General features: G+C 45.8%; 2 protein-coding genes across 4 annotated transcripts; one reads left to right on the forward strand and one right to left on the reverse strand.

Annotated features, from left to right (window-relative positions):
• The first annotated feature begins 383 nt into the window (after positions 1–383).
• dusp28 (dual specificity phosphatase 28) lies at positions 384–10,864 on the forward strand. Of its 3 annotated transcripts, XM_039003628.1 has the most exons (3): positions 386–1,125; positions 1,455–1,836; positions 9,471–10,864. In XM_039003628.1, exons 2-3 carry the CDS (start codon positions 1,477–1,479, stop codon positions 9,585–9,587), a joined length of 477 nt encoding a protein of 158 aa, XP_038859556.1. In that variant the 5' UTR covers positions 386–1,125; positions 1,455–1,476; the 3' UTR covers positions 9,588–10,864. The 3 variants fall into 3 exon arrangements, with proteins under 3 accessions (XP_038859557.1, XP_038859556.1, XP_038859555.1); XM_039003629.1 differs by lacking the exon at positions 9,471–10,864 and adding an exon at positions 5,789–6,432 and having other exon boundaries at positions 384–1,836; XM_039003627.1 differs by having other exon boundaries at positions 389–1,836.
• A 3,936-nt stretch (positions 10,865–14,800) lies between these two features.
• Positions 14,801–21,719, reverse strand: proca (protein C (inactivator of coagulation factors Va and VIIIa), a). The gene is made up of 9 exons (XM_039003630.1): positions 21,586–21,719; positions 20,965–21,064; positions 19,700–19,857; positions 19,568–19,592; positions 19,123–19,233; positions 18,701–18,841; positions 16,233–16,351; positions 15,778–15,895; positions 14,801–15,490 (listed from the first exon to the last, which is right to left on the reverse strand). The coding sequence occupies exons 2-9, from the start codon at positions 21,032–21,034 to the stop codon at positions 14,943–14,945; spliced, it is 1,290 nt and encodes a 429-aa protein (XP_038859558.1). The 5' UTR covers positions 21,035–21,064; positions 21,586–21,719; the 3' UTR covers positions 14,801–14,942.
• Positions 21,720–26,473: the final 4,754 nt, after the last annotated feature.

Genomic DNA, 26,473 nt, shown 5'->3' on the forward strand with positions numbered 1-26,473 from the left:
CAGTGAAAACAGTTTTATGTGTAGGGCAGACTAAAACGACTGACACACATACAGACACACATATATGGAGGTTGAGATGTGCGTGTCTTGGTGAAAGAAGAGGAAGGTTATGTTTTTTGGGATGTTCTTCCTCAGAGGGAGCAGCAGGTTAGAGCCCTCACACACTAACCCCTTCAGAGAGGACAGAGGGTATAACACAGTCCGCCTTCTCACTTCATACACATAGACAGACAGACAGACAGACAGACAGACAGACAGACAGACAGACAGACAGACAGACAGACAGACAGAAAGAAAGAAAGAAAGAAAGAAAGAAAGAAAGAAAGAAAGAAAGAAAGAAAGAAAGAAAGAAAGAAAGAAAGAAAGAAAGAAAGAAAGAAAGAAAGAAAGAAAGAAAGAAAGAAAGAAAGACAGATAAATACTGTAAGCTATGGATGGGCTGGAGTAGGCATCAGGCAATTGCTGAGTCAGTCAGAGTTTCACCTCCAAAGCCCAGTGATGATGAAGCAGGAGGATAGGGTGGTGGTGACACAGCAAGCAGGACAGCTGCACAGACTGGCACCAAGTCTGTGTGTGTGTGCATGTCTCTGAATCAATGAGATTCTTATTAGTTCATAGGATTTCAGTGAATTTATGATTGTGGAATACTGGTGTGTTTATGGTCATAATGAATTGTATTAATCATATGTTTTCCATCACACATAACCAGCTTCAAATGTGTGCTTTTTTTGTATAGTTCATTCACTGTGTGAATGTATACTCTTTTAATTTATATAATTCAATTTCCTCTCTGATCTACTTTTCAGATGTGTGTGTGTTGTGCATATGTGTGTGGGTGCACACTGCATGATCACTACACTAAAAATGACCACCTACTCTATTAAATCTAACCCCAGCTCATCACATAGAATATGAATCACTGTGGATCCTTCGAACGTGAACGAACTGGTGTTAGGACCCAGGGAGTGCCTGACCGTGGACCTGCCTACCCCCTACAATAAATATAGCTTGCTATTAGGACAGAGTCAGATGGCCAGAGCTGACCGACATGACAACCCCCACATGCCATAGACTGAAGGAGAGACAGTTTCCCTATGAAGAGTGTGTGTTGCAGTGAGAGAGCAAGTGCGTAGACGGTTTTTCGTGAGTGTATGTATGTTTGTGGAATTGATGAATGTCACCTTAAGTGTGATTGGATGTGTTTATATTGTCATTAGGGGGTGCACGAGAAAAGTGTGAATCTACTTGTGTGCAGTGTGTATGCTACTGTTATTTATTTGTGTGTGTAGTGTGAGAATGTCACTGTGAAGTGTTTGTGGGAAAGATACAAGTCAAAAGTGTTGTACGCAAGTGCATGTATGTACGTGGAATAGGAGAAAGTAAAGTTGACATTGGTGCGAGTGAGTGTGTGAGCGCAGCACAGGGTTAGTTAGCAAAGGTCGACGTGTCACCAGGGTCAAAGGTCATCCGTCGAAGATGCTCCAGCCGCAGCTCCAGCTGTGCAAGGTCACCAACGCGCTGTTCATCAGCAATGCACGCTCGGCCTGCACTGACGACCTCATCCAGCAGGAGGCAGTGACGCTGTGCATCAACGTGTCCAAGCAGCAGCCCTTCCCCGAGTCGTCACGCATCGCTGCGCTGCGTGTGCCCGTCTACGACGACCCCACTGAGGACCTTTACCGCTACTTCGATAGCTGTGCAGACGCTATCCGGGACGAGGCATCCAAGGGAGGCCACACCGTCGTCTATTGCAAGAACGGCCGCAGCCGCTCGGCCACCATCTGCGTGGCCTACCTCATGAAATACCGCAAGCTCTCATTGGCTGAGGCGTTTACGGTAGGTGACAAAAAGAGGGAGGGAGGAGTGGATGGGAGTGATGGGTTAAAGATGGCTTTTGGTCTAATTGTCATTTTAATGTAATTGTGCTTCTTTTCATGGCTAGATGGTTAATAGCTCTGTCAATTCACAAAGTGAATACTCAAAATCCTCATTGACAATAACTGGGACTTTTCCAATGACCTCCTGAATAGACTGAATTTAAATTGAATTCACCCAAACTCAGCCTCTAATGCAAAGTAGAATAATCAACTGATTATCTGTCTGTCTTTGTTTTTCTGCTTGTAAAACGTATGAGTGCATCTCAAAGGCCTCAGCATTCTTCAGTTCGCCTGGCACCTAGCCGAACTCTGATAGGCGAACCGAACCGAAGTGTGCTGACATGCTCCCCTAAAAGACCTTTACGTGAACAACGAGAAAAAAGCGGCAATGGTACTGTTTGTCCAATTTGAGATGCCGTAGCCAATATACGCTTCCTCAAAATAGTCAGCATTCATTTATAAGATAACTCAAGAAACCTGACATACATTTTGAAGGTTTTTGCTGAAGAGATCTTAGTTGCGCAATTTTAAATGTTTGGTGCAGTATTTGACAATGAAAAATGTGCATGAAAATGAGTCGTCTCTCATTGAATGACAACAAATACTTTATTGAAGAATCCCTACTGTTGACCAATCACAGACGAAGGGGCATAGACTTCTGCTACAGACTTTGGCTTGCCTAGAGAAAAAATGTTGTGTGCCCAACAGACGAAAAAACCCTTGACCGAAGTCCAAAACGAACAATATACAGTACCGGTCAAAAGTTTGGACACACCTACTCATTCCAGGGTTTTCTTTATATTTACTATTTTCTAAATTGTAAAATAATAGTGAAGACATCAAAGCTATAAAATAACACATGTAGTAGTTGATGACAGCTTTGCACACTCTTGGCATTCTCTCAACCAGCATCATGCCGTAGTCACCTGGAATGCATTTCAATTAACAGGTGTGCCTTGTTAAAAGTTAATTTGTGGAATTTCTTTCCTTTATAATGCATCTGAACACATCAGTTGTGTTATGACAAGGTAGGGGTGGTATACAGAACACCAGTCCCTTTAATAATGTCTACAAATCTTGCATTACCCATCTCATATGTATATACTGTATCCTATACTATTCTACTGTAGCTTATTCTATGACATTGCTCGTCCATGTATTTTTATATTCTTAATTCCATTCCTTTTCTAGATGTGTGTGTATTGGGTATATGTTGTGTAATTATTAGATATTACTTGTTAGATATTACTGCACTGTCGAAGCTAGAAGCACAAGCATTTCGCTACACCGGCAATAACATCTGCTATACACGTGTATGTGACCAATAAAATTTGATTTGATTTGATTACAGACAGGGTTGGGGAGTAACAGATTACATCTAAAATATTGTAATCAGATTACAGATACTTTTGAAAAACTAGATGATTACTTCAAGTATTACTTTTCAATTCAGAAAGGATGTTTGCGAAAAAAAAATCTTTGACAGTTCTCTGTTTTCTCATTGACCTTCAAATCAGCATTGAAAAAAGGCTCAAGTTTAAGTTTGTTCCACTTGAGTGAGTCTGACCACGAGTCAGAGACCACTATGATGACACACCAAATGGGTTTGATGGATCGTGGGAAAAGAGTAGGAATAGGCGTGTGGTGTGACTACTGTAGTCATCCAAAGTCAAACTCACACACTTTTGATAGACTTAAAGGGGCAATCTGTAGTTGCTACATCCATTTTTGGATTTATGTAGAAAATAGTAAAAATATATATAGAAAAATATATATATTTACAGTACCAGTAAAAAGTTTGGACACACCTACTCATTCAAGGGTTTTTCTTTATTTTTACTATTTTCTACACTTTCAAATAACCCATATGGAATCATGTAGTAACCAAAAAAGTGTTAAACAAATCGAAATATATTTTATATTTTATATTCTTAGACACCCTTTGCCTTGATGACAGCTTTGCACACTCTTGGCATTCTCTCAACCAGCTTCACCTGGAATGTTTTTCCAACAGTCTTGAAGGAGTTCCCACATATGCTGAGCACTTGTTGGCTGCTTTTCCTTCCCTCTGCGGTTCAACTCATCCCAAACCATCTCAGTTGGATTGAGGTCGGGTGAATGTGGAGGCCAGGTCATCTGATGCAGCACTCCATCACTCCCCTTCTTGGTCAGATAGCCCTTACACAGCCTGGAGGTGATGTAATAATGAAACCGTCAACTCAAGTCTTGACTGTTGGGCCGAGAGCCTACCCTTTACAGACCATGCTTAAATACCTGATACCAAGATTGCTCAGTCATAGCTGGTTCAACCCCCCCATATAGATTGGGGGCACCATAAGCCACTTTGGGTTCATCTTCTGGTCATCTGCCTCTGGTGTTGTCTCCCAGATACCATGATAAATTGGAATACTGGCCTTTGTTCTGTGCCTCCAGGCTCTCTCCATCTCAGTGACACCTACCACATCTGATCTATGGAATGCCAGCTGTAGGTTTTTTATCACCAAGCCATCACTTAATCAGATGCCAGCACAAGCTCCATAAACTCAGCACAAACTCCACTCAGTTAACTCAGAGAGAGTCCTAAGAGCCTTACTCTATAAAAAACAAAAAAACATTTGGTGAATAAATATAACAATCTTGAGATTAAAAAATAAATAAAAATAATATAGGACAAAACACACATCACAACAAGAGAGACAATACACTCCTTCATTTATCACTAAATACATATCACTCAAGGTGTGTAAACTTCAATTAAAAAAACCTCAAGACGGGTAATTCCCCATCTTGACACATGACTCACCATAGTGACTGTAAAAACAACACTACTGGTTAAGAAATAAAACAAAACAATTTAAAATAACAAAATCTAATTAGAATCACTACCCATAATAACTCCATAATGTAATGGGGCGGTGAGTCGGAAGCAGGTGCAACGTTTTAATAAAACAACAAAACCAAGAACACGACACTAACATGAGGCAGAACGCTGATACACAATAACAATACCAACTGGTGAGTGAACATGGGAGTGTGACATAAAGGGGATGAAGGTGATGAAGGTAATGGAGTCCAGGTGTGATGAATCCCAGGATCGGTGGTTAGTACTCTGGCGACGTCGTACGCCGGAAGGGAGGAGCAGGAGCAGACGTGACACATAAAGAAAAATTTGTACCGATAACTTGATTCAAGGAATAGAAAAATAAACTAGAGACAGGACTATCCTTCTCGTGGTCCGAATTACAAATAGAACAATTAATTATAACCTCCTCCGTAATTATCATCAGTACAAATTACCTTTTGGCTTTCCAGTGAGGATGATCAAACCACACTAGAAAGTCAGGACAGAGGTTAGAGGTCATTCAAACCCTTTAAATAAGTGTTTCTTACTATATTAGACTAATTCATGAAAAACAATAAATAATTTCATACATTTTGTATCCCAGGTTTACAGTAAGATTACAGTACATTTCTTATCAGAAGAATTCACATGTGGTCAATTAAAACTCAGGAAAGAAAAACTTCAGGAAATTCCATGTGTATGCCCTTTTAAGATACCTTGGCACTAACCCATATTCATAATCAGTAGGTTGTGTGCCTGCTGGTGTGTGTAAGGTAAATCATTGTCACGCCCTGATCTTAGAGATCCTTATTTATTCTCTATGTTTGGTTAGGTCAGGGTGTGACTCGGGTGGGAGAATCTATGTTTTCTATTTCTTTGTGTTTTTGGCTGAGTATGGTTCCCAATCAGAGGCAGCTGTCTATCGTTGTCTCTGATTGGGGATCATATATAGGTTGTCATTTTCCGTTTGGGTTTTGTGGGGAGTTATTTTCTGTTTAGCTGTTTTTGTAGCCTGACAGAACTGTGCGCTTTCGTTTTTTCTACTTTGTTATTTTGTTGCGGTGTTCAGTTGATTAAAAATCCTGAACCCCTACCACGCTGCCCCTTGGTCTCCTTCTTCATCCGACGAGTGCCGTTACAGAACTCCCCACCACAAAAAGACCAAGCAGCGTAATCGGGAGGAATGGACGTGGGAGGACATCTTGAATGGTAAAGGATCCTGGACGTGGGAGGAAATCCTGGCTGGGAGGGATCACCTCCCATGGGAGCAGACGGAGGCAGCAAGGAGGGAGCAACTATACAAGGGGTCACGGCTAACACAGAAGCCCGAGAGGCAGCTCCCAAACATGTTTTGGGGGGGTCCACGGGGTGATCGGCGGAGTCAGGGTTTAGACCTGAGCCAACTCCCCGTGCTTACCGTGGGGAGCGTGTGACCGGTCGGGCACCGTGTTATGCGGTGATGCGCACCATGTCTCCAGTACGCATTCATAGCCCAGTGCGCTATATTCCAGGTCCCCGCAGTTGCCGTGCTAGAATGGGCATTCAGCCAGGACGGATTGTGCCGGCTCAGCGCTCCTGGCCTCCGGTGCGTCTCTTCAGTCCAGGATATCCTGCTCCAGGTCTACGCACGGTATCCCCAGTTCGCCAGCACAGCTCAGTGCGGCCTGTTCCAGCTCCCCGCACTTGCCGTGCTACAGGGGGGATTCAGCCAGGACGCGTTGTGCCAGCTCTGCGCTCCAGACCTCCAGTGCGCCTCCACGGCCCAGCACATCCTGCGCCGGCTCTACGCACTATGCCTCCAGTGCGTCGTCATAGCCCAGTGCGTCCCGTGCCAGCTCTCCACACTCACCGAGCTGGAGTGGGTATCCAGCCAAGATGTGTTGTGGCAGCTCCCCGCACCAGGCTTCCAGCACGTCTCCTCAGTCCGGTGAGACCTGTTCCGGCTCCACGTACGAAGCCTTCAGTGATGATCCATGGTCCAAAGCCTCCAGGGATGATTAATGGCCCGGAGCCTGTAGTGATGATCCATGGCACGAAGCCTCCAGTGATAATCCATGGCCCGGAGCCTCTAGTGATAATCCATGGCCCGGAGCCTCTAGTGATAATCCATGGCACGAAGCCTCCAGTGATGATCCATGGCCCAAAGCCTGTAGCGACGATCCATGGCAAGGAGCCTGCAGCGACGATCCGCAGTCCGGAGCCTCCAGCGACGATCCGCAGTCCGGAGCCTCCAGCGACGATCCGCAGTCCGGAGTCTTCAGCGACGAGCTGCAGTCCAGAGCCTCCAGCGGCGGTTCCCAGTCCAGAGCCTCCGGCGATGATCCGCCGTCCTGAGCCTCCAGCAACGATCCGCAGTCCGGAGCCTCCAGCGACGATCCACAGTCCGGAGTATTCAGCGACGAGCTGCAGTCCAGAGCCCCCAGCGGCAGTGTGCAGTCCAGAGCCTCCGGCGATGATCTACGATCCGGAGGTCCCGGCGACGATCCCTGCAACGGAGGCGCCACTAAAGTGGGGTGAGCCTAAAGCAGGGTGGGGTCTGCGTCCCGCACCGGAGCCCCCATCGAGAGTAGATGCCCACCCGGACCCTCCCCTATAGGTTCAGATTTGCGGCCAGAGTCCGCACCTTTGGGGGGGGGGGGGGGGGGGGGGGTACTGTCACGCCCTGACCTTAGAGATCCTTATTTATTCTCTATGTTTGGTTAGGTCAGGGTGTGACTCGGGTGGGAGAATCTATGTTTTCTATTTCTTTGTGTTTTTGGTATGGTTCCCAATCAGAGGCAGCTGTCTATCATTGTCTCTGATTGGGGATCATATATAGGTTGTCATTTTCCGTTTGGGTTTTGTGGGGAGTTATTTTCTGTTTAGCTGTTTTTGTTACCTGACAGAACTGTGCGCTTTCGTTTTTTCTACTTTGTTATTTTGTTGCGGTGTTCAGTTTATTAAAAATCATGAATGCCTACCACGCTGCACCTTGGTCTCCTTCTTCATCCGACGAGTGGCGTTACAGTCTTATGGCAAAAAAAATGGCCAGGCTTTATTTAATTTGGTAGTTTACTCTTATACTAACTACACTGCAGAATTTAACTCACTGCTCTCTCACAAAAACCATAGCCTTGGGAAAGGTTTCAAAGAGAGAGAAAAAAAATGACTGCCCACATTCTCCTGGAAAAAAAGTGTCAATTTATTTAGCATAAGGAATCAGTGATATTTGATCCCAGGCATCTATTAAAAAGTTGTTTGAAACGTGGTCTCCTACGTCTCCCTTAACATAAAGAGCGTAATCTTTATGAACCACTATTGATCTAACTGAGGCCATACACCGCTATGTACCATTTTCCTGTCCTGCTGCTTTCAAGAGGATTTGTTGCTGCTCTTTTGAAAAGATGCTACGGCTTGCATCGCAGCATCCCCCCCCCCAATGCAGCGGGCGCAGTAGTCTCCATTACCACTCTACTCATTATTTAACCTTGTACCTTGTTCTACTAAAACATTGCATCATTAGAGTGCTATCAAAAAACTCACAAATAACATATTACCATTCACATATTGTCAACACTCATTAAGTGTACATCAACCCTCTTTATCAATGTCTTAGTCACTGTCACCCATCGTAAGGTTTAGAAAATAAAAGAAACCAAACCATGATTATTCTCTCCTTACTAGAAGACAATGCGCCAAATGTATAAAATACATCAGCCAATTCATAAGGCAAAAACAAATTTTGGTGGGCACAATATCACAGCCTCTTACCACCCGAAACTTCGATCCATTGCTGTTGTAGCCTTGTTTTATCATGATCATGGTCACAGCTCTATTGCAATTGCCTATCCGCTATTATCAGAATTCATTAGATTTAGGCAACTGTCTCTCCTGAGTAGGCTACAAGTAAGAAAACAAAACACTTGCAATTGTTTACAAGCATACATTCAGTTCATGATTCAGTGATTCAAATACGACTCCATTCTCACAAGGTTTTTCCAGCAGACCATTTAGGCCACACAACGTATTACATCGAAATCGCCTCGCTATTAAATTAGCCTTTCAATTATAGTCAAAACAAAGATAACTTCTGTTCACAGGGAGGCCACTTTAACATGTTATCTCTTATCCACTCTCCTTGATCCAAAATCTACTAAGGAGCAAGGTTGATCTTGATCCAACTCTCATAAAATATAATACTTTTCTTGCCTCACACCCAAGCTAACTGGCTAAAGTTGGCTAGCTTGCTAGCTAACGCTACTTCCAGACACAAACAAGAGAATACGTCTTCACTCTCCATTCTACTCATCTAGCAGAGCTGGCTAGGCTTTTTTCATGTCTTCACTATTTTTCAATGATGTCTTCACTATTATTTCACATTGTAGAAAATAGTTAAAATAAAGAAAAACCCTTGAATGAGTAGGTGTGTCCAAACTTTTGACTGGTACTGTATGCACAAACTCTTCTGAACTGTTTCAGCTGAGAAGCATGCCTTTAGTCTCCTATCCTCGTCTCCTCTCTTTCATCTTCAACGATCTGAAATTAACCACGGCTGAGTTAAAGCTATATCAAGGATGCTTACCAAGACTTTGCTTGCTTGAAATACCTGCCCAGTTCTTTGTCATTGCATCAGGAGGAGAGGAGAGGAAGTCATATTAGAGTATTGAGATGCACCCAATGTGTTGTGTGATTCAGGTACAGTATGTATGTACCAGGGCTGATCAGGTAACTGATTACCATTATACACTCCTTTTCTTCGTCTTCTTCTCCAGAAAGTGAGGACTTCACGCTCAGTGGTGGACCCCAACTCGGGATTCTGGGCCCAGCTGGAAAGATATGAGCAAGAGCTGAAAAAGAGGCGGGGGGAGGTGGACAACGCCCCAACCTAACGTTGTGCCAAATACCTCGCCCTCTAGGACCCTGCAGCTCTCCACCGTAAACCAACAGTCCTGAAACTCTTTGGCACAGATTAAGCCTAATCCTAGATTAAAAACCGTGGTCAATAGAGCATCTCCATTTTAAATCCAGGACTAGGTTTAATGATACATGCGTTTTACATAGCATTTTTAAAGGACATCTGTGTCTGGGAAACTAGCATTGTATCTAAAAAGGTGGACGAGCCTCCGGTCTAGAGGAGCCCCCACCTCTGGAGTTGGTAGAAGTTGCCCCTATAATCGCTGGGCCAGGGTCCGATATTGTCCATCCTCCTAATGGTTGTTATGATTTTGGGTTGGGTAATCTGATCCTAGATCTGTGGTAGGCTAGGGGCTACTTCTACATCGAACTCCACCCGGTGTGACCCTGGCCCTCTCTACCCCTTAGAGAACCAAAGAGAAGCGCTACTTTTTACCCTCAAAATGACCCTCCATTTGTTCATTACAAAGCCAATGCGTTACAAAGCCACATGCTTTGTAATGCATTCTAAATTCATTACATGTATGCATTTATATAATTTCTTATAAGAAGCCATATGGAGTCCTTTTAGCAAAAATATGTCTATGTATATGTGTTATGAATACATGTGTAGCCTTTAGGCATTTAAAAAGCCTGCTGAAAGGAGCCATGCACTGCTATGAATGCTTATAGCAAGTCATATAATGGAAAAAGGGTATTATAATGCACAAGTGGGTGATAATAGACAATGTAAGTGCCATCATAATGCATTATGTACAGTTGGTTCATAAATCAACCCAATCTCTTAAATTATATGTCACAATAATGTATATTTCCATGGGGTTGCATAGAGTGTTACTCTGGCTCTATAGTCATTGACAGCACGTGCCCCTGTACAAACACTGAAGAGGCTGTTGCAGTGCCACCTTTAACCTCTAGAGGGAAGTATTACAATGGAATAGAGTCAAAAACACGACAAACCAGATGGGGTGCTTTGTGGAGACATACTACCACAGACTTTTTGCGTTGAAATCTCTACAGCTCAGAAACTTTTCTCCTCTGCACATGAAATATTTATCTGAGCAATACTCTGAATCTTAACTCTGCAGGGATTTAACGAGTCTTAGCCGTTAAACGTTAGTTATAGCAGCTAATGTAGAGCAGGTGCAATGACCTGTGCTCAGGTAATACAACAAGTCACAATAGAGGGCTGCTATTGACTAGATAAAGCATCAAATCAAATCAAATCAAATCGTATTGGTCACGTGTTTTTTTTATTTTTTTTATACATATTTTGCAGATGTTATCGCGGGTGTAGCGAAATGCTTATGTTCCTAGCTCCAACAGTGCAGTAACGCCTGACAATACAAAACAATACACACAAATCCCCAAAATAAAAAGAAAGGAATATAGGAATATTAGAACAAGCAATGTCAGAGTCCGGAATATAAATATATATATGAACATGATGGTGTGTATAGACATTATGGACAGTATATGAATAGAAAAGGTGTGTACAGCAGTAGTTATATAGGATGAGCCTTGCCTAGAATACACTATATACATATGAAGTGGGTAAAACAGTATGTAAACGTTATTAAAGTGACCAGTGTTCAATTGTACATAGGGCAGTGTTCTTTAAGGTGCGGGGTTGAGTACTGGTTGGCAGCTGGCTAGTAGCAGTGACAAAAATTCAAGCCAGGATATTGGGTGGAGGCCAGCTAGTCGTGAATATTTAACAGTCTGATGGCCTGGAGATAAAAGCAGTTTTTCAGTATGATGCACATGTACTGTCTCCGCCTTCTAGATGGTAGTGGGGTGAACATGCCGTTGATTGGGTGGATGAGGTCCTTGACGACCTTTTTGGCCTTCCTGTGACACAGGGTGCTGCAGATGTCCTGGATGGCAGGCAGTGTGTCCCCAGTGATGTGTTTGGCTGACCGCACCACCCTCTGGAGAGCCCTGTGGTTGCGGACGGTGCAGTTGCCGTACTGTACCAGGCGGTAATACATCTGGACAGGATGCTCTCAATGGTGCAACTGTAGAAATTTGTGAGGGTCTTAGGGGCCAAGCCAAATTTCTTCAGCCTCTTGAGGTTGAAGAGGCGCTTTTGCACCTTCTTCACCACACTGTCTATGTGGATGGACCATTTCAGGTTGTCAGTGATGTGCACGCCAAGGAACTTGAAGCTTTTCATCCTCTCTGGTCGATGGATATGGATGGGGGCGTGCTCACTCTGCTGTCTCCTGAAGTCCACGATCAGCTCCTTCTCTTTGTTGACATTGAGGGAGAGGTTCATTTTACTGGCAGAACTCCGCCAAGGCCCTCATCTCCTCCCTCTAAGCTGTCTAGTCATTGTTGGTAATCAGCCCTACCACTGTTGTGTCGTCTGTAAACTAGATGTTTGAGTTGGAGACGTGCATGGCCACGCAGTCATGGGTGAACAGGGAGTACAGGAGGAGGCTGAGCACGTACCTTTGTGGAGCCCCTGTCTTGAGGATCAGCGTAGCGGAGGTGTTGTTACCTACCTTCACCCCCTAACTGGGGTCGGCCCGTCAGGAAATTCAGGACCCAGTTACACAGGGCGGGTTTCAGACCCAGGGCTCTGACCTTAGTGGATCTGAAGGCTGAGCCATAGTCAATATACAGCATTCTTACATAGGTATTCCTCGTGTCCAGATGGTGTGCAGTGCGATGGTGATTGCGCCATCCGTGGATCTGTTAAGGCGGTATGCAAATTGTAGTGGGTCTTCGATGTTGGGTAAGTTGGAGGTGATATGATCCTTAACTAGCCTCTCAAAGCACTTCATGAGATAGAAGTGAGTGCTACGTGGCGATAGTCATTTAGTTCAGTTCCCTTTGCTTTCTTGGGTACAGGAACAATGGTGGACATAATGAAGCAAGTGGGGACGACAGATTGCTCTGAGGACGCGGCTAGGATAATTTGTAGCTTTAAAGATGCATTGAATGTTGTTTTACTATATAAACACTTACAGTAATGTAAATGATGATATATACATATACAGTACCAGTCAAAAGTTTGGACACACCTACTGGGGGCTCCCAAGTGGAGCAGCAGTCTGACCCTGCTACCATCTAGAAGGAGGAGACAGTACAGGTGCATCAAAACTGGGATCGAGAGGTTGAAAGACAGCTTTTATCTCCAGGCCATCAGACAGTTAAATAGTTATCACTAGCCGGCCTCTGCCAAGTAACCTGAATTGAACTTAGTCACTGTTACTAGCCGGCTACCACCAGGTACTCTACCCTGTACCTTAGAGACTGCTGCCCTATGTACATAGTCATTGGTCACCTCCCTGACCAAGGCCCTTCTCCCCGATTGATCAGTTTGGCCGGGCGGCCAGCTCTAGGAAGAGTCTTGGTGGTTCCAAACTTCTTTCATTTAAGAATGATGGAGGCCACTGTGTTCTTGGGGACTTTCAATGCTGAAAATTTTTTGGTACCCTTCCAGAGATCTGTGCCTCGACACAATCCTGTCTCGGAGCTCTAAAAAATGTCAAAAACCTGTTTTCGCTTTGTCATTATGGGGTATTGTGTGTAGATTGCTGCTGATTTTTAAAAATACAATACATTTTAGAACAAGACTGTAACGTAACAAGATGTGAAAAAAGTAAAAGGCACTGTATATATATATATATATATACTGGATTCTGACATTGCTTGTTCTGATATTTCTTAAGTTCTTTCATAAAATTTTTTTCATTTGTGTATGGTTTTGTATTGTTCGGTGTACTACACTGTTGGAGCTAGAAACATAATCATTTTGCTGCACCTGCGATAAAATCGGCAAAATATGTGTACTTGACCAATACAATTTGATTTGATTTGGCTGTTGGGGTTCTTATATGGCGCTTATATGGGTGCCCACTTTAACATTTTGAACTCAGGGTGCCCTGGCGCCACAGTGCCCTGATTTGTTATTGGGAGTGCATCCCAGCACCCATTTCATGTAAACCTGTTTGCAACCATGATCAGATGTTCCCCTTATATGGGGCAAGTGGTAGCATAGCGGTTTAAAGCATAGAGCCAGGAACTGAAAGGTCACTGGTTCAAATCCCCAAGCCAACGATGTGGAAAAATCGGTCGACGTACCCTTAAGGAAGGCACTTTGCACTAATTGCTTCTGGATGAAACTGTCTGCTGAATGTATACACGGGGGACATCTTGGGTGCTTTCAGGCATTTTTAACACTCTATTCCCTTTGTCAGTGTCGTTTAATGTTGTTCATTGCTATAGGTTAATCTATGACCTGTCTTTGGTATTACATGCATTTTGTTTACATGCATTACGTGCCAGGTGCTGCTTGTGTAGCCTAAAATATTTGAGACTTTACCGAAGCTATGTGTCTGACATGTTTAAGCCATAAAAAAATCGAGACAAGAGACAAATAAAATCTAGACGAGAGAGAAGAAATCAACCATATGATAATTGAGACTGTATATCTGTGAATTTCAAAAAGAATGCTGTACAACTGTTTGTACAAGTGCTGGCCTTTAACTGTGATACTGTATGTGCTACAACAAGGTAGAAATAGCCAATAGAAAAAATACTTCTGTATGAACTAGGGCTGAATATTAGGCAACTACAATCCCTTTAATAAAGTATATCACTGTAAATCTCATAGGAAAACCTTAACCCTTATCCTAACCCTAAACTTAACCCTTAACCTAACCCTAACCTTAACCCTTACCCTTTACTCTAAAGTTGTAACCCTAACCTTAGCAAGCAATTGCTTACCAACAGATAGTTTTTTTATAGTATGACCATCTGTAGATCATCTTTATGGGACTATCCAAATAATGTGTGATTAGAATCTCTCCTTGGTGGTCTAGTGGTTAGGATTTGGCGCTTTCACCATTGCAGCCCGGGTTTAATTCCCGGTCAGGGAATTGGGCTCCCGAGTGGTGCAGCAGTCTATCTCAGTGCTAGAGGCGGTGCTGCAGATCCTGGTGTGATTCCAGGCTGTATCACAACTGGCTGTGATAGGGAGTCCCATAGGGCAGTTGGCGTCCCAGCATTGTTAGAGTTTGGCCGTAGTAGGCCGTCTTTGTAAATAAGAATTTGTTCTTAACTGAATTGCCTAGTTAAATAAAAAAAGAATGTGAATTATACCAAAGGCCAGTATTCTACTGTACCTTAATGAATCATGAATAATGAATAATGAATCAGTAACATTAAAGAAAAACTGTGAAACTTGAGAATGTGTTGATTTATTTCACAAAGCATGTTACATATCTAAACTGTAGTCGGGTGGATAGACTCAGTAGGGAGGATGGAGGGAAGGAATTGGAAGCATAGAGGGACTTGTCTTAGGGCTCAGGAGCCTTGTCTCACCCCTTCCGCACACTCTCAATCCACTCATTGTAGTTGGACACCTTGGTGTAGATGCCCAGTTTGTCCTCGTCACCACAACCCTCGCCCCAGGACACCAGGCCGATGAGGAACCAGGTATCACGGTACAAGGTGACCATTGGGCCGCCGCTGTCGCCCTCGCACGCGTCCTCCCGCCGGCCTAGCACACCGGCGCACAGAACATTGCCTGTCACGTTGTTGACCATCTGACGGGCACACAGCTCATGCTCCACCAGCGGCACCTCGATGAAGTTGAGAGCTGAGGTGAAGCGCTGGGAGTTCTGCTCCTCCTTGCCCCAACCCGTCACCACTGTGCGTGTGCCGTTGAGGTGGAGCACACCCTCGGCCAGAGCACGGCTAGGGAGGCATGCCGGGAGGATGTACTCGGAGAAGGAGACAGGAGAGGCCAGGCGCAGCAGGGCGATGTCGTTGTCCACCGTGACTTTGTCATAGTTCGGATGAGAGAAGGTCTTGATCACCTGCACGGTGACTTCGGTGCCCTCCAACTTATAGCGCTCATAGTCACCTGTTGTTGAAATAGTAGATGAGTGAAAGTTAAATATGGATAATCAGTGATAAAGAGCTGGTTGCAGCAACATAGGATAAAGTGTTTTACAGTCACTGATAAGAAACACTCATTTTCCATTGCAATAGGTTTTAAACTTTTCCTTTGCATTGAACACTACCCTAATCTGGCCATGTATAGGGAGAAGAAGGTGAGAAGGATTGGTCTGCTGGAGTGTATAATAATAATAATCGCAATAATCAACTTACCTTGTATCGGGGAAGTAATGAAGGTATAATGTGACTTACCCAGTCTGACGCTGAAGCGAAGGCTACCGGTCAGGCAATGGGCTGCGGTGAGGACCCAGTTCTCATCAATTAAGACCCCTCCGCAGTGAAACTTTCCCTTTGCATTCAACACAAGAGCCTAAGACACACACAAACAACTTTAGGAATTTTTAAAGCCGTATTACACTCCTGAATGTATGTTCGTCAGATGTTTTCAGATTTCCGCTGTAGTCTAATGTCAACATGATTCCACATCCCACGTCATTGGTTGTATAGATCCAGCTAGATGTTTCAACCCAAAATGAATGAAAAAGATAATATTGCCCTGCAAATCTGGAAATGTCTATCTTTTCCCTTTATGGGCTGGGAAGTGGAATCATCTTGACACTTGACTACTTTTGATGTCAGTTGTAGTGCATGGGTACTGAAACAGAATCAATGTATGGGTAGTGTATGGATCAAGGTATGGATGGTACCTGCCAGGGGCTCTCCCCCTTCTTGCCCATTTCTCCCCCTACCAGCCAGGGCAGTAGTCCTTGAATGGGTTTACTGTAGGAGGTCTTGGCCACCAGTATCTGCCCACAGGAGTGGGCACCTAAAGGTAAGAAAGGAATGGAGAGAGACTGTACTGTACACTAAAACACAAGCAGTCATCCTCCTCAGTGAATTTCATAAAGATTTATAAAGTTAAAAAACATTTAAAAAGTTATCATTTTTAGATAAATATAAATATAACAATTTAAAAAAGATATAACTTTCAGTTTCACAGCTAGCAAATGCAGCTAGCTAGTTTAGCCTACTGAAACACCCCGCTCAAAGAGAGGGGTGCTATGTTAGCTAGCTGGCTATAACTTATTATAATTTTTTTGTTGTATTTTTCACCCCCTTTTTCTCCCCAATTTCATGATATCCAATTGGTAGTAGTTACAGTCTTGTCTCACCGCTGAAACTCCCGTACGGACTCGGGAGAGGCGAAGGTCGAGAGCCATGCGTCCTCCGAAACACAACCCAACCAAGCCGCACTGCTTCTTGACACAATGCCCATCCAATCCGGAAGCCAGCCGCACCAATGTGTTGGAGGAAACACCGTACACCTGGCGACTGTGTCAGCGTGCACTGCGCCCGGCCCACCACAGGAGTTGCTAGTGCACGATGAGACAAGGATATCCCTGCTGGCCAAAACCTCCCTAACCCGGATGACGCTGGGCCAATTGTGCGCCACCCCATGGGCCTCCCGGTCGCGGCCTGCTGCGACAGAGCCTGGACTTGAACCCAGAATCTCTAGTGGCACAGCTAGCCTTAGACCACTGCGCCACTCGGGAGGCCCTGGCTATGACTTTTCAACACAACACTGGAACTCTTCCAATTCAAGGTAAGCTTTTGGTATTACTAATTTATTGCCATCGGGCCCACCGGTGTAACTGCTTACTGACTGTACACTGTAATGTTACTGCATGATTGTAGCGGCTTTACTAATGCGTTAGTTCTATTAGCCATGCTGACCTTGACGTTACTTTAGCTAATATGGTGACAACGATGTAGGCTGTGTGTAGCGGGTTGGCTTGGAAAGTTTTTTTGGCCTGGTCACATACAGCTGATGTGTTTTGCATTGAGGTCCACAAGCAAAGGGAAGAGGTGAGAGGAGGAGAGCGCATAGATGCGAGAAGGAATACAACGTGCCTGCTATGAAAGTGAACTGTGTTTACACGTGATCAGGGGTGTATTCATTCCGCCGATTCTGTTGAAAAAGTTTCTTAAACGCAATCAAATGGAACAAAACAGGGATAAACATAGCTGAATTTGTCCAATAGAAACTCTTGTTTGCAACTGTTGGACTAATGATTACACCCTATATCAGCTAGGTGCAGGCAAGAGTGTGCAAGGCGGTATTGAATGTCACTGTGTGCCATGTATCACTGTCTGTTACCTCAAATTTGTCTCTCGACCTGTGGGCACCTACGTTGTAAACTTTCATTCATAGGCTAGGTTGTAGCAACCTCATGATGAGTATAGGGAAAATTGTAGTATCAGGTAGTAGCCTAAACCTATCGCTGTTACATTGAACTGGGTGAATAGAGTATGAATGAGAGTCTTCCAATATGCTGTAATAGAAATAAGGCCATGCTCATGAATTTATTTTGTCCACCCTTTAATGGCACTGACCGCCACTGGTGTGTGTGATTTATTTTAGAATGCATGGTTTTGAATTATAAACTGGGTGGGTCGAGCCCTGAATGCTGATCGGCTGACAGCCGTGGTATATCAGACCATATACCACAGGTATGACAAAACTGTTATTTTTACTGCTCGAATTACGTTGGTAAACAGTTTAGAATAGCAATAAGGCTCCTCGGGGATTTGTGATAAGGCACTCGGCATTGCGTCGAGGACAGCCCTTAGCCGTGGTATATTGGCCATATACCACACCCCCTCGTTCCTTATTGCTTAATTATAATGACCCAACCGAAGCACGGTGGGTGGGTTGTTCGCTTTGACGCCTCGCTCAATTAGAACGTATCTCTATCTTTACTTATTTGGGCACCGTAGTCACACAAAACACAAAACATTTTGTCATTATTAACTTTTTTTTTTGCTCAAATTGAAGAGGTATCTAAGGGTTGAGGCTTTACCATACATGCTAAATTAGACCAATTTATCCACTTATGGAAACACAACATCGCTGTCCCGTCCTTTCCACCTGCCTCATTCTGCTTTCTCCACCTGCTCGAGTTTTTCGTTTAAGACACACATGGATGAACATTTCCAAAACACTGTGTACTCTTGTACACATTTTTACAACACATACTTACAAATTAGACAATCCCCTACATAAATGTTATCCCGTTTGAGGAGAATTCCCTGTACCACAGAAGAGAGCCAGGCATGGTTCAGAAACATCCCTAGCCAGGGTTGTTTCTAGACAGGGCCCCAGAGTAATTCTTACCTTCGGGGACACAGTGTCTAGAGTTTTGGTGGAGACGGTATCGCCGGACACAGCTGCAGGTACGTCTCAGGCCATCCTTATCGTTTTGGCACTCATGGTCACAACCACCGTTGGCTATTGCACAATTAGTGGCTGTGCTAGCTAAACACAACAGACAGTATCAAAGCCAAAACACAAAGAAGCACCGACACAAGGAACATAACCAGAACCAGAGACATAACAAGTACTCTCCCAGACAAAACACACATCAGAAAAGACGTTTCACATCCCATCACAGACATAACAAACACATGTTAATGTTTGTTTCTCATATATTAGAAAACAAAAAGTTGATCACAGAAAAAAGATACACGACAAACAGTCAAAAGTCAAGAACATCGCAGGTGCAAACGTATCAAACACAGCGGTGTAAAGGGGCTCACGTTGGTCGCAGTGTTTTCCCTCAAATCCTGGATTGCAGCGGCAGGCATAGGACTGGTAGAGGTCCACACAGGTCCCATTCACACATGGGTTTGAAATGCACTGATTTCCATCTAAGACACACACCAAAGACAGATGTAACCCTGAACTCCGATAAGCAGGCCAAACAACATGGCAACATTTTCTCTCCATCACAGGACAGAAGCTTTGTACGCTGTGTCTGAGAGGTACAGTACATTGACACAGGGAGACCGACAGTGAAGCTGTTTTGGTAGAAAACATTTGCTTGTAGTTTAACCGTTGTGTAGATATCTGTTTGTTCATTCAACTGATTCCCGAATATGCATGTTTGCCAATGTCCTTACAAAGTGTACAACATAAACAGTATAAAATGCAAGACAGTTAGAAGGATATATGAGTCTATTCGGAACAAAAGACTTCACTGACCTGTATAAACCGTCCAGAATTCCAACTGAAAAGTAGTAGAAAACGGTCCATGTATATTATTCCTTAGCCATACAGAATTGATAAACGATATACACAAAAACGTAACATTTCATTTAATTAAAAACAGCTTACCGTGGCTTCCCTGGCTATGAAAATCTCCCTTGCCTCCTCAAACTCACATCTCTCCTCCACGCATTCCCGCTCCATTGATGGAGGCTTCAGTTCCTCCAGGAAGGTGTTGGCCCTTTTGGAGCGGAGAAGCATGTTGGCCTCAGGACCGCTGGAAAACACTGACCAACAAAACCAGGTATGTTCATTTGGCATTAAGAGGAGGAAAACCGGCTATAACAGAGAGGGACTACCATGGACCAGTGGTGTAAAGTACTTAAGTAAAAATACTTTAAAGTACTACTTAAGTAGATTTTTGGGGGTATCTGTACTATACTTTACTATTTAGATTTTTGACAACTACTTTTACTTCACTACATTCCTAAAGAAAATAATGTACTTTTTACTCCATACATTTTCCCTTACACCCAAAAGTACTTGTTACATTTTAACTGGAAAATGGTCCAATTTACCCCCTTATAAAGAAAACATCCCTGGTCATCCCTACTGCCTCTGATCTGGTGGACTCACTAAACACAAATGCTTAATTTTTAAATTAATGTCTGAGTGTTGGAGTGTGCCCCTGGCTATCAGTAAAGAAAATTAAAACACAAGAAAATGTGCCTTCTGGTTTGCATAACATAAGGAATTTGAAATGATTCATACTTTTACTTTTGATACTTAAGTATATTTTAGCAATTCCATTTACTTTCAATACTTAAGTACATTTAAAACCATATACTTTTAGACTTTTACTCAAGTAGTATTTCAATGAGTGACTTTCACTTTTACTTGAGTCCTTTTCTATGAAGGTTTCTTTACTTTTACTACAATATGACATTTGGGTACTTTTTCCACCCCTGCCACGTACTTGTCCAATATGAAACTTTCATTTTTGCGTTGCATTGCAAAATGCAACTTATATTAGACCTCAATGAACTGTCTTGTAAGGTTTAGAATGTTATTCAATGTTCTTGTGCAACATGGCACACAAACTTTCAGGAAATGTAACTCTTTAAGCACCAGAACTGTGCATTAGTGTAGCCCTGTGATATTTGGAATCACAACACTTTCGCTACCTACACACAACCCAATCACCGGTCTCTCCTATTACACATGCAGTACTATTATATACTATATAGAAACATGACAAAAATACAGAAACACTTAGCAGTGTTTGTCCGTACAGCTGTGACCTTACAGGTGATCGCATCGTATTGGTGGTGGACAATATGTTTAATGCCATTGAAAAACGTGCTACTGGTTCTTCAGATGATCATTTTTTTTACCTGATGTGCTGAGAGCAGAAGCCGACCACAAAGCGAGAGCCGCACTCACACAGAGGAAAAGCTCGCCCATGATATCTACAGACCCTGCAGCCAATGGAAACTGCAACAGGGAACGCATTTGTGAATGGTAGCATAGAGATCTATGTTGACATCAATCTGATGTTCACACAGTAGCTGAACACTCAGTATGAACACGTTGTATTGGTATAAGATCTATATCTTCATTAAACCACATGAATTATTGCTCAATAAAAATAGAGGTCCCATAACAGATAGTTAAAGACCTACAAACTCAATTATCTCCACTTCAATGTTCTTCTCGAAGAAAACAGAGATTCAAAATATCAAACTGGTGTGCTGATTCCCTATGCTTTGGGTTACTTCGGTTGCATCTTTCCTCATGCAACGTTTATAAAGATACGACTAGCGACCGTGGAATCTCTACAAACATGGCCCTGTCCAAATGATAGGAGGGACACATGCCCATAGAGTGAATTAGCATTGAATCATGACCTTGCCCTCAACTAATAAAAACATATCATTGATCAAACCAGACAATTTTCCAATGAAAAAGAGAAATGCCAAAACAAAGCATTCATAAAATATATATTTTTTACTTACATCTTCAGAAACAAGGCCGGGACAGGTCTGACGGGATGTGCTGTTTAAACTGTGTTAATGACTAACTACAGATGTTTACTGTGAGTCCACAGTCTGTGTTACTACTGTCTATCTCAGTCAGTGTTCCCTAACACAATACTCACCTCCCATTCTAACCTGAGCACGCACAAATGAGCAAAAGCACAGGCACGCGCACATGAATACACATTAATTAAGGTCATATACATAAAATCAAATGTTATCATTAATGTGTACATACATGTTGTTATATAATGTACCAAATTCTGTTAAATCATTAATAGTTATTAAGTAAGAAACATATAAGAGATACATGACATGCAAAATAGTACAAACAAGCATGCTCCCTGCTCATAATTGTAACGGTTGTCCTCCTCCTCTTCGTCCGAAGAGGAGGAGTAGGGATTGGACCAAAGCGCAGCGTTGTGATATGACATAATGAATTTATTAAAGTAATGACGAAACACGAAAATACTCCAACAAACTACAAAAACAAATAAACGATGTAGACAGACCTGAACGAGAGAACTTACATAAACACGAAGAACGCATGAACAGGTACAGACTACACAAACGAACGAACAAACGAAACAGTCCCGTGTGGTGCACAGACACAAACACGGAAGACAACCACCCACAAACAAACAGTGTGAACAACCTACCTTAATATGGTTCTCAATCAGAGGAAACGTAAAACACCTGTCCCTGATTGAGAACCATATCAGGCTAAATGACAATGAACCTAAACATAGAAACACATAACATAGAATGCCCACCCCAACTCACGCCCTGACCAACTAAACACATACAAAAACAAGAGAAAACAGGTCAGGAACGTGACATAACCCCCCCCCTCAAGGTGCGAACTCCGGACGCACCACCAAAAGTCTAGGGGAGGGTCTGGGTGGGCATCTGTCCACGGTGGTGGCTCAGGCTCTGGGCGTGGTCCCCATCCCACCATAATCAATCCCCGCTTTTTTAGCCTCCTCCCAATGACCACCCTCCAAATTAACCCCACTGGATTAAGGGGCAGCACCGGACTAAGGGGCAATACCGGAATGAGGGGCAGCACCGGAATGAGGGGCAACACCGGAATGAGGGGCAACACCAGAATGAGGGGCAACACCAGAATGTGGGGCAACACCAGAATGAGGGGCAACACCGGATTGAGGGGCAACTCCGAAGTGAAGGGCAGCTCCGGACTGAGGGGCAGCTCCGGACTGAGGGGCAGCTCCGGACTGGCTGACGGCTCTGGCTGGTCATGGCTGGCTGACGGCTCTGGCTGGTCATGGCTGGCTGACGGCTCTGGCTGGTCATGGCTGGCTGACGGCTCTGGCTGGTCATGGCTGGCTGACGGCTCTGGCTGGTCATGGCTGGCTGACGGCTCTGGCTGGTCATGGCTGGCTGACGGCTCTGGCTGGTCATGGCTGGCTGACGGCTCTGGCTGGTCATGGCTCGCTGACGGCTCTGGCTGATCCTGTCTGGCGGAAGGCTCTGGCTGATCCTGTCTGGCGGAAGGCTCTGGCTGATCCTGTCTGGCGGAAGGCTCTGGCTGATCCTGTCTGGCGGAAGGCTCTGGCTGATCCTGTCTGGCGGAAGGCTCTGGCTGATCCTGTCTGGCGGAAGGCTTTGGCTGCTCCTGTCTGGTGGAAGGCTCTAGCGGCTCCTGTCTGGCGGAAGGCTCTAGCGGCTCCTGTCTGGCAGACGGCTCTGAAGGCTCATGGCAGACGGGCGGCTTTGCAGGCTCAGTACAGACGGGCGGCTTTGAAGGCTCAGTACAGACGGGCAGTTCATGCGGCGCTTGGCAGACGGACAGTTCAGACGGCGTTGGGCAGACGGGCAGTTCAGGCGCCGTTGGGCAGACGGGCAGTTCAGGCGCCGCTGGGCAGACGGGCAGTTCAGGCGCCGCTGGGCAGACGGGCAGTTCAGGCGCCGCTGGGCAGACGGCAGACTCTGGCCGGCTGAGACGCACTGTAGGCCTGGTGCATGGTGCCGGAACTGGAGGTACCAGGCTAAAGACACGCACCTTCAGGCTAGTGCGGGGAACAACAACAGGGCACACTGGACTCTCAAGGCGTACTATAGGCCTGGTGCGTGGTACCGGCACTGGTGGTACCGGGCTGAGGGCACGCACATCAGGGCGAGTACGGGGAGAAGGAACAGTGCGTACAGGGCTCTGGAGACGCACAGGAGGCTTGATGCGTGGTGCCGGAACTGGAGGCACTGGGCTGGATACACGCACCACAGGGAGAGTGCGTGGAAGAGGAACAGGGCTCTGGAGACGCACTGGAAGCCTGGTGCGTGGTGTAGGCACTGGTGGTACTGGGCTGGAGCGAGGAGGTGGCGCCGGAAATACCGGACCGTGCAGGCGTACTGGCTCCTTTGAGCACTGAGCCTGCCCAACCTTACCTGGTTGTATGCTCCCCGTCGCCCGACCAGTGCGGGGAGGTGGAATAACCCGCACCGGGCTATGTAGGCGAACCGGGGACACCATGCGTAAGGCTGGTGCCATGTAAGCCCTCCCGAGGAGACGCACTGGTGGCCAGATATGTAGAGCCGGCTTCATGGCACTTGGCTCAATGCTCAATCTGGCCCGGCCGATACGAGGAGCTGGTATGTACCGCACCGGGCTATGCACACATACAGGAGACACCATGCGCTCTACTGCGTAACACGGTGTCTGCCCGTACTTTCGCTCTCCACGGTAAGTACAGGGAGTAGGCGCAGGTCTCCTACCTGACTTCGCCACTCTCCCTTTTAGCCCCCCCCCCCCCAAGAAATTTTTGGGGTTTACTTTCGGGTTTCCAGCCACGTCTCCTACCTGCCTCCTCATACCACCGATCCTGGGCTTTCGCTGACTCCATCGCCTCCCGAGAGCGGCGATTCTCTCCCACCTTAGCCCAGGGTCCTTCTCCGTTCAATATTTCCTCCCAAGTCCACGAGTCCTGTTTTTTTGGCCGCTGCTGCTGGTTCCTCTCACGCTGCTTGATCCTTGTTAGGTGGGTGGTTCTGTAACGGTTGTCCTCCTCCTCTTCGTCCGAAGAGGAGGAGTAGGGATTGGACCAAAGCGCAGCGTTGTGATATGACATAATGAATTTATTAAAGTAATGACGAAACACGAAAATACTCCAACAAACTACAAAAACAAATAAACGATGTAGACAGACCTGAACGAGAGAACTTACATAAACACGAAGAACGCATGAACAGGTACAGACTACACAAACGAACGAACAAACGAAACAGTCCCGTGTGGTGCACAGACACAAACACGGAAGACAACCACCCACAAACAAACAGTGTGAACAACCTACCTTAATATGGTTCTCAATCAGAGGAAACGTAAAACACCTGTCCCTGATTGAGAACCATATCAGGCTAAATGACAATGAACCTAAACATAGAAACACATAACATAGAATGCCCACCCCAACTCACGCCCTGACCAACTAAACACATACAAAAACAAGAGAAAACAGGTCAGGAACGTGACATAACCCCCCCCCTCAAGGTGCGAACTCCGGACGCACCACCAAAAGTCTAGGGGAGGGTCTGGGTGGGCATCTGTCCACGGTGGTGGCTCAGGCTCTGGGCGTGGTCCCCATCCCACCATAATCAATCCCCGCTTTTTTAGCCTCCTCCCAATGACCACCCTCCAAATTAACCCCACTGGATTAAGGGGCAGCACCGGACTAAGGGGCAATACCGGAATGAGGGGCAGCACCGGAATGAGGGGCAACACCGGAATGAGGGGCAACACCAGAATGAGGGGCAACACCAGAATGTGGGGCAACACCAGAATGAGGGGCAACACCGGATTGAGGGGCAACTCCGAAGTGAAGGGCAGCTCCGGACTGAGGGGCAGCTCCGGACTGAGGGGCAGCTCCGGACTGGCTGACGGCTCTGGCTGGTCATGGCTGGCTGACGGCTCTGGCTGGTCATGGCTGGCTGACGGCTCTGGCTGGTCATGGCTGGCTGACGGCTCTGGCTGGTCATGGCTGGCTGACGGCTCTGGCTGGTCATGGCTGGCTGACGGCTCTGGCTGGTCATGGCTGGCTGACGGCTCTGGCTGGTCATGGCTGGCTGACGGCTCTGGCTGGTCATGGCTCGCTGACGGCTCTGGCTGATCCTGTCTGGCGGAAGGCTCTGGCTGATCCTGTCTGGCGGAAGGCTCTGGCTGATCCTGTCTGGCGGAAGGCTCTGGCTGATCCTGTCTGGCGGAAGGCTCTGGCTGATCCTGTCTGGCGGAAGGCTCTGGCTGATCCTGTCTGGCGGAAGGCTTTGGCTGCTCCTGTCTGGTGGAAGGCTCTAGCGGCTCCTGTCTGGCGGAAGGCTCTAGCGGCTCCTGTCTGGCAGACGGCTCTGAAGGCTCATGGCAGACGGGCGGCTTTGCAGGCTCAGTACAGACGGGCGGCTTTGAAGGCTCAGTACAGACGGGCAGTTCATGCGGCGCTTGGCAGACGGACAGTTCAGACGGCGTTGGGCAGACGGGCAGTTCAGGCGCCGTTGGGCAGACGGGCAGTTCAGGCGCCGCTGGGCAGACGGGCAGTTCAGGCGCCGCTGGGCAGACGGGCAGTTCAGGCGCCGCTGGGCAGACGGCAGACTCTGGCCGGCTGAGACGCACTGTAGGCCTGGTGCATGGTGCCGGAACTGGAGGTACCAGGCTAAAGACACGCACCTTCAGGCTAGTGCGGGGAACAACAACAGGGCACACTGGACTCTCAAGGCGTACTATAGGCCTGGTGCGTGGTACCGGCACTGGTGGTACCGGGCTGAGGGCACGCACATCAGGGCGAGTACGGGGAGAAGGAACAGTGCGTACAGGGCTCTGGAGACGCACAGGAGGCTTGATGCGTGGTGCCGGAACTGG

This window comes from Salvelinus namaycush, chromosome 11 (assembly GCF_016432855.1).
Source record: "Salvelinus namaycush isolate Seneca chromosome 11, SaNama_1.0, whole genome shotgun sequence".
Classification (NCBI taxonomy): domain Eukaryota; kingdom Metazoa; phylum Chordata; class Actinopteri; order Salmoniformes; family Salmonidae; genus Salvelinus; species Salvelinus namaycush.

What these genes read in the sequence shown, in the direction of transcription:
- proca (XM_039003630.1), bottom strand. Translation starts at nt 21,034, where the DNA reads ATGGGCGAGCTTTTCCTCTGTGTGAGTGCGGCTCTCGCTTTGTGGTCG. An exon ending in TAGACACTGTGTCCCCGAAG is followed by an intron (nt 16,352 to 18,700) that starts GTAAGAATTACT and finishes TCTTACCTTTAG; the next exon opens with GTGCCCACTCCTGTGGGCAG. An exon ending in AGGGGGAGAGCCCCTGGCAG is followed by an intron (nt 15,896 to 16,232) that starts GTACCATCCATA and finishes TGTGTGTCTTAG; the next exon opens with GCTCTTGTGTTGAATGCAAA.
- dusp28 (XM_039003628.1), top strand. Translation starts at nt 1,477, where the DNA reads ATGCTCCAGCCGCAGCTCCAGCTGTGCAAGGTCACCAACGCGCTGTTC. An exon ending in CATTGGCTGAGGCGTTTACG is followed by an intron (nt 1,837 to 9,470) that starts GTAGGTGACAAA and finishes CTTCTTCTCCAG; the next exon opens with AAAGTGAGGACTTCACGCTC.